This window comes from Strongylocentrotus purpuratus, unplaced genomic scaffold, assembly GCF_000002235.5.
Source record: "Strongylocentrotus purpuratus isolate Spur 01 unplaced genomic scaffold, Spur_5.0 spur5_scaffold_21, whole genome shotgun sequence".
Classification (NCBI taxonomy): domain Eukaryota; kingdom Metazoa; phylum Echinodermata; class Echinoidea; order Camarodonta; family Strongylocentrotidae; genus Strongylocentrotus; species Strongylocentrotus purpuratus.
Window position 1 is genome coordinate 21795148 of NW_022145607.1, and position 8576 is coordinate 21803723.

An 8576-nucleotide genomic window follows, 5' to 3' on the forward strand; every position below is an offset into this window, starting at 1 on the left:
TAAACCGGTAACACCTTCTTCCTCCCGATATCCGGCGCATGTACAAACTAACGCGGTTGGTTGTACTAGGTGTATCAAAACAAAAAGATAGCACCGCGCACTGGTGGTGGGTTTATGTGTGGTACATTGAGAAAAACATAGTCCAGTATATGAGGGAGTATATTAATCTCGTTAACTTTAACAAAAAGGCAATAGTTACTCTCAATATACACTCAGTAACAGAGCTTAATGACTTGGGTGTAACGGAAATAAGAATGGAACTCAGACTATCTATTCCTTTTTTTCCTCCAAATTTGATACAGAAGGGGGAAACAATTAATACAAAATATCATGATACGCAAACAAGTAAAAACAAAACATTTTTTTTTCTTTTTTTTTAAACAGATGAAATATAGGTATTGAGTGCATGAAAGGGTAGAGAGGTGATGTTGTGACTTTAAAAAAAAATAATTTGTGTTCTGTTGTGATATCTCCAATGTCTTTCAAAGACGTCGATCTAGTGTTTATATCGTTTTAAACGAGGGGGTAACCTACTGTTTAATCCAATTCATGGGGCGGGTGGAAATCATGACAAACCATAGTACATGTACAATTAGGAATTAACACACTGCCGAGGGAATCGAGCAAATGCAGGAGAGTCGATATCGTCAGCATCGACGGATGCATCAGCGGTTTATCGTGAGTACATCCATGGGAGGGGGCACTGGGAAAATTTAAGGGATGGGGCCCCGGTCATACTCAGAATATGAAATGCGAATTTTCAAGGTTTGTTGTGAGATGGTTCATGCGTTTTCATGTTTCACTTTTTTTTCTCTCCTTTCTCTTGCTTTATTTTCTCGCTCTTATTTTCCCATTTATTTTTTCACTTCTAAATTGAGGGGTGGGGGACGTGCCCATGAAACATAGATTCATCACCTTATTATCTAAGAACATTTTTAAAAACTATCCTATTTCTCTTCTACTTCACATCTGGTAGACTAAACAGGCGACAGGATATACTGGCGAATTAAAACAAATACACCGAATGATGAAGGAAAGATAAAACAAGGGGACCACAAAATGTGCGCCTACGTGTATTTCAACACCCGACGACCACATCTTGAAAATGCTGAAGTCGGATTTTCTCCTCCGACTTGTTTTCGACATTGTTAAATGTGGCGAGCAGGCTCTTGGATTTCCTTTTTCCTCCCAATGTTTGTCTTACTCATCCACAGAGAAACATCAATTAATAACCATGTCTGAATGCCCTTTTTTTGGTTTCTCTGTTTCACGTTTAACTGAGCATCCCTGTTGTTTGAGACGTTTATGTGTTATCCATGTTATCAAAACATTTTCATGTCACGTGAACGGGTGCATGTTTCTTTTTCTTCCAACATCCAGGTCAAGTGGAACTGTTCTATTTCATTCCCTCTACCTTTAAATCGTTTGTTTTTCAGGAAGATGGGAAAAGATGACAATATAAGAAGATAGGATTTCTTGATCCTTCGGCACATTCATTGCATTCAAGGAAGCCGGACTATGTATGCTGTGGTCACAACCCGGAGATGCGGTCGGGTCGCAGGCCAACTTTAGCGATCAGCACGTCCTTCTTACGATCATTCGTGGGCGCCTTGCACCCTCTGCAAAAACATACTCCCCCACCCCCTTACTTGCAAAAAATCCTTGAGGTGAACTCACAACCCCCGTACAGATGCCTTTCAACTGCAGAGCAATGTCTTACGGCTCCGTTTGGCTATGTACTGCGCCGTGCGGCGCCGTAGTCCAACTCAAGTAGCCCATGCACGGTTTGGGAAGTAGTAAAACGGCTACCAGTATCACCTGCCTTCATCAAAAAAGTAGCCACACATACAAATTATAAGACATGTCGAAAAAAATGGCCTGCAGGCGATAGCGTACTCTGCGTGCAGACCCGTGCGTCCGGCGCAAGGTTGTTCTACGAAATCTGTCGTAGAGCAGTCGCAGAGAGGTGCGTTGCATGTTGTGACCATGGCTAGTGCGCATGCATGTTATACTACTACTAATAATAATTAAACGAGTTTGTATAGCGCATAACACATTGGCATAATTGCATGTCACTATGCTGTTGTATTCATTGGAATTTATTTGTGATCATAATTATAACCACGTGCTATATATCCATAACAACTCTAGGACAACTATGATCTCCTGGACTATCACATATAGTACCTCTGGGACAAATACACGCTCATTTAACTACTCAGAGAGCTACATTTACTTTGCAATTTAGAAAAAAGTGAGTCAATCAGCCAATAACTCATACAAGACAGAAATCTTTCACCTCGAATCACCTCGAATGGCCAAGACTGTTTCAGTTTTGGAGTAGGTTTCGCAACGTGACAGTGGGTATTATGGTAGGTATTTGACTTACGTGGGCCTACATTTATTGTTAATCTAGGTATATACTAAATTTACATGTAATCCAGAACATTCACCCCCATATTAATGAGTTTTCCACTATCCTATTAACATGCATGTCATATCGTACATTGCAGCTCGTGAGAAAGTCTGGACTTGTGGTTTCATGTAGCCTGTTATTGTGGTTTCATGTAGCCTGTCATTGTGGTAAAACCTATTTTCAGAACCTTTTAGGTGTCATGCTTTTTGTCGATTTTTTTTTAAATTCCTTTTTGTTTCATCAAGACATTGAGGCATTTTGATTTTTTCATGTGGTCAAAATTCTTTGTAAAAGACACACTATGGTAAAATGTGTGGAAATGTATAGTATCCACCGTATAGGTTATTTTTGAGGTTGATTCGAGGGAAGAAATTCTGAAAACATTTGAATTGTTTTTGTTTATGACATCGTTGTTCCTCTTGACATCCATGAACGGTTCAAATTCCATTCAAACACTTTCGACGCTGACCTCCTTCTGCAAGATTTGATTCACAAAGTCACAGATGAGCAGGGGCGTCGTTGTTTTTGAGGAGGCCCATTAGGTTCAGAACCCAATCCAAAAAAAGAGAAGTGGTTATTGTTGCCGACAAATGTTTTTGAAAAGTCGTATCCCCGGCCCCCCCACTCAGAGGTCGGAATGACCGCATGCGTGTTGCCAAAATGTCCGGTAAAGGGGTACTTTTCGTGCGACAAAGTCCGGCCCGAGAATTGTAAAAAAAGGGTGTATTTGACTTTTCACCCGGAGATTTCTTTAAAAAGGGGGTGTTTTTCTTTTTTTCTCTCATCTCTTTGGACTCCTGAGAAATTATTCCGAATTTAGGGGGGTACATTGAGCATTTTTCCTGATTTAGGGGGGTCTCCAAGGCAGGAAAAGCCCGCGAAAAGCCCGCGAAAGGGGGGTTCGGAAATGTTGGCAGTCCTCAGATAGGGGGTGCTTTCAAAAAGAGGGTACGAGCATATGCGTACCCTAAATAACACTGAGTGGGGGGGCCGGGGTCGTATCTTTACATTTTGCCTGGCGTGTTTTCTGTAACATTAATAACAAAAGGTGAAATATATTTCAATATCGAGAAAAATGTAACCTTAGGAGACTTCGTCGTTATTTTCGGCCATGTGACATGCCATATAAAACGGATTAGTCTCAGGTAAACCAATATCTACCAACAGATGGCGTAACATTAAAAAGACAAAAAAATTTAGTTTTAATGACAATCTTCGGGTAATTTTCCACTATTTATTTGTTCACTCACTCACGGAGGAGAAACTGTCAGAGGAGCAGTGTCGTGCGGAAAGTATTTGTCACCGGTACATTTATCGATTCATGGGGAGTAATTGTCGGCGGAGAAATTGTCGTAAGAGCAAATATCGGCGTAGCAAAAACTTGTCGGCGGAGTAACTATCGGAGGAGCATTTGACGTCGGAGCAAATGTCCCGGAGCAATTGTCGCATTTTGCGGAGTAAACGTCGGCGGAGCAATCGTCGGCGGAGCATGTGTCATGGATTCTTCCACAAATATCGCCATTATGTAAAAGCGAAAAGCACAACGTCACAAACATAAAATGAAACGATACAAAGAATGATATAATTTCATGGAAAAGATGGGATTTAATGTAGGCTTTGTCAGAACGGAACATGAACCAGTGACGCATGCAGACCTTGGCCTGGGGAGGGGCTAAACATGTTTTGAGGGTCTTTGTTTGCGTTATGGGGGGGGGGGGGTAGCGTCCATATATATAATATGGCTTATTTTTAAAATTATGTTTTTTTTTCTTCTCCCCCCCCCATATAATTCCCACAATGGGTATTTTTTAACCTTTATAACAAAAACATTTGTTGGGAGGTACTTAATTACTGTACAATGATTCCCTAACCTATTATTAGGTTATACAACATTAAAACCTGTCATGTTTCTCCCGAAAAGCTGTTAGGAGAGTGTACTGCCCTTTGCCCCTCCTTCGAACAACTAGTAGACTTGACGATATGAACTGATAGTCTAATTAGTAATTCCATAGTGTATTTATATAGTAGATATATGGCACAATTAGTCATCAAAACCATAACCATGATAATGTGTATTTAAATCCGACATTAACCGACCAATTCTAAGATCTTTGTTGATACATGTTACCGGGCACCAAATCAAAAGTGTTTATGCAAATGTGATATTTGTCTATACTTAATCATGATGATACATTTCGTCTTATGGAAAATATATCTTACAGTACTAGCATGGTCTTTTGTTCCTGACCCTTCCAATGCTGAAGGCGTTTTTAATCGCCTACATTCTCACATTTCATCTGAAATTTCATTTTCGAAATCAAGACGAATTCATGCATTGTGAACATGGTGAAGATAACAAATTTTGAGTATTGTCATGATTACGTACATCGGAATGGACAGGTTCAATGCATCAAAACGTGAACATTGACCCTCAACATTTAGAAGCAGCTTAAGAAAATTTGATGCCACTGTATCTGTTAATCCAATTTTCATGACTATTTGTATTAGAAATTATTTTGAAATGACTTGATTGTCACAGAATAATGCTCATCGACGACGTCTTTCTTCGTTCCTAACCAGCCATGCATCGCCATATCGGGCGAGTACTTCGAGGCCTCGGGGCGGCGGCCGTATGATTCGGCGAGAGCTCGGGTGTAGTGAGGGGCGTTGCCGCAGCACAGTCCCACGTATGGGATTTTGAGCTGAGCACAGCGTTGCCCGAATTCGATGACGTCTCGTCGCGAGCAGAGCAGGCAGTCCATATCGGGGAACGCTCGTTCACCTGCAGGTATCATGATAAACATGGTATAAAATTATACGAAGGATGAGAGGAAAAAAACACAAAAACATCGGTCACTTATTTAACAAAAATCTAGTAAGTCCATAATTGAATGATGGGACGCACCCAAAAACGGGCGATTTAAATATAGTCCCTCTATGTAATTGTTAAGTTATGGGACTCAATTCGAAACTGTACCTTACACAATCTGTCTGTAACGCTAACGATATTACTGGTCAACACTATCCCACTTCAAGGATCAGGACCAGAACAAATTCAGATGCAGAAGACAGATGAAGAGAAATCAAAAGTTTTCGCAATTATGACTTCAGCAACTAATGGCTTAAGCTACGGGGTACATCAAAGCGAAGAACGCGGAAAAGAGAAATTTAGCAAATGAAGAAGAAAAGAGGGGGCATGAAAAGGAGACGACACGGCCCCCACCAAACACCCACCCCTTTTATTTTTTAATGGCCTTGTTAAGTTGCATTACATCCATCGAGCAATTGTGTACGTGCCCAGCCCCTCATCTACGCCACGCCCCTACCGTACACTGATGTAAAACCGAGTGATAACTGCCACAAATAACCGTTTATTTGCCTTTTTCTTTCTTTTAGTTTATTTTCCATCATCCCATGTGGACCCCCCTTGATAGGGTTTGTGTCTGTACACTACTACTGACCTGTCTTTGGGTCCGGCAATGAATGGAACGAAGGATACTCGTCCGTAGTTCTGTAGAGTACTGGCAGGACGGCTAATGGCACCTGATGATTAAGACATAAACAGAGACGGATATTTTTACCATGGACCCTAACACGCGACAATCTGATGACCGACCAGCAAAGTCAAAATCTGAGGACTACTTTCTTATAACTTTGCTTGTTTAATTTTCATCGACCCTGTACGCAAATTTGGTCCAACAACCCATTCAATATAGTCACCTATACACCCCCACCCCCTGTGAATACACAGTAGTATTAACTCTTCTTTGTGTTGCCGCTCACATTTCAATTGTCAAGATATTAAAACAACCGGTAAAGACTTTCATAGAATGTATTTCAAGCACTTGGATGGATTGTCTATCATAGTTGATTTACTGTAATTTATCTACGAGACAAGACGGGAAGTGTATCATTGATCGACAATTGAAACCCTTGTTGACCTTTATCCCTGCATTGGTAGCACTCTCAACCAATTTCATGATGGTTTCTGGTCCTCGTGTGCAGTTGAACCCAACCACATCAGCTCCTGCCTCGACCAGTCGCCGAAGCGCCTCATTCATTTCGACCCCATCTATCGTGCAAGGTCGGCCCTCATCGTCGTACTTCACGTGTGACGACAGCGTGACAACTGCTGGAACGCCTTTTTATTGCAAAGGGAGAGAGAGTTAAAATAAAAGGATGTGAAGCGTCATCATATTATCATTATTATGTAATTATGCAATTCTAACTTTATCCGATCTGATTTGACTTTTTTTTAAAGCAAATGCAGCTGTGAACACTTTTAGGCTCTTCATCATCTGCCTTGCAAAAATCCGGGTGATTGATTTTAAAAACATGCACTTTTCGTTTAGATATAAACCACTTATCCTAATAAGGCTATCATTAAAAAATCACTCAAAAAATTAATGCATGCGCTGTGTTTCTTGGTTTTTTCAGACGTGTTTCGATCAGATATGATTATTTACGTCTGGGGACCGACCTTTAACATCACCATCCAAATTCGTGACTCAGTTTCGAACCGGGGTCCATCTGAGCCAGTTTGTAGGCGAAGATAGAGAGCTGACCAAGTGAACGTGCCGCTAGACCAACTCTCATATCCATAATTATGCTGTACACTTTTACTGTGTTATTACCTACGCTACTAAAACCTTTGTAGTCAATACATTAGCAAGGAATTCAACACAGCTTTTTTCACTGTTAAGTTTGTCTACAATTTCGGTCCAATCCTTTTCTAACATGGCGCGTAAAAAAAAAAACACGCCAATCGCTGACGCAGTCGTACGTCAGAAAATGACCCTCGTGCGCAACGAGCATGTATCTTTAAGTTGCAATGATACCCATTTCATAACACTGAGAGGCGTGATATGCCTGACGCAGTACTGCGCAGGCGCGGATCCAGGATTTCTTAGGGGGGGGTGGCAAATTTGAAATCAATTTGGAATTGAGTGTGCTGAAATTTGAAAATCATGCCTGCCGATTTTCCCCGGTTTGGAGGGGAAGGAGGGGGGGGGGGAGTGAGCACTAATTTCTTTTTCTTTATTTTTTGCCCCTGGAAATTTGAAAATCGTGCCGGCCGAGATTTCGCTCAGTGGGTGGGGGGGGGGAGGGGTGGCATAGTGCCTTGGGGCAACAGAGAAAAGGTTCATTTCTGGTCACAATTTGTTCGGGGCCTGCATAATGTACAGTGCACACATTTGCATTATGAGCTGAAGGCCTTCATAGACCTGATAGGTGCGGGTAATGACGCATTAATGACCCCCTACCTCGACCCCGGGTGCAAAAGACATTGAACTTAGGCTGTATAAACGTCATCGTCTTGATTTGCCCCAGGTGCCGTTTCTAGCGCCTACCTTTGCCATATTCCTTGATGGCCTGTGCTGCAAGAATGGCCTCTCCGACGTACCCAAAGGTCTCACCCACAATGTAATCGGCTCCTTCGTCAACAGCCCACTCAACTTGTTCCTAATTAAAATCCAAAAATTTAGGCAATCAGGTAATACCAATGAGATTAATAACTCACTTTTTTTCTGACCTATGACTTAGAAAAATGATACGAAGCATTACCTTTTCTTCTCATATCCCAATTTTTCTTGCAAGATACGATTGCCAACCGCATTTGCATTGATGGAGTTATTCAAGGATATTCATTTCAAGATTACAATTTGCATTATTTGTCACTTTTATTTTTTTTGCAACGACGTATCTTAATTCGTTTTACTTTACATCCCCCCTCCCCCTCCTCCACCTCCCTCCGCTTACGAAATTTATGAGCAGTTATCCAGTTCTAGTGAGAAATGCGTTCGTCAAGCATTTCCATGTGATAGAGGAATCAACAGATTTTTGGAACAACCTGGTGGCTAAGTCAATTTGATCTATTGGCTTCTCTGCCATTGGAAGGTTTTCACGAGCACTGTGTACATACTATATAAACCACCATAAATAATGAATCAGAAAGGATTAATAAATGTATAAAACTATAAATGAGTGTGCAAATATCACTGTGCAAATCAATTTACAAGCCTCGAAATGTCCATTACAAAAGCACGAACTGCGTGACTGTACATGAATGAGTGCGCAGATAATTTTTTCAGGGATCTAGGGACCTTTTTTTTTTTTAAACGTCGTAACGACAACGCTGCCTTTCCTTTCGAAAATGACA

General features: G+C 41.2%; 1 protein-coding gene across 1 annotated transcript; it reads right to left on the bottom strand.

Annotated features, from left to right (window-relative positions):
- Positions 1 to 4709: 4709 nt before the first annotated feature.
- Positions 4710 to 6538, bottom strand: LOC115928298 (S-methylmethionine--homocysteine S-methyltransferase BHMT2-like). Its single transcript, XM_030995385.1, has 3 exons — positions 6358 to 6538; positions 5878 to 5959; positions 4710 to 5198 (listed from the first exon to the last, which is right to left on the bottom strand). The coding sequence occupies exons 1-3, from the start codon at positions 6475 to 6477 to the stop codon at positions 4921 to 4923; spliced, it is 480 nt and encodes a 159-aa protein (XP_030851245.1). The 5' UTR covers positions 6478 to 6538; the 3' UTR covers positions 4710 to 4920.
- Between the last annotated feature and the right edge of the window lie 2038 nt (positions 6539 to 8576).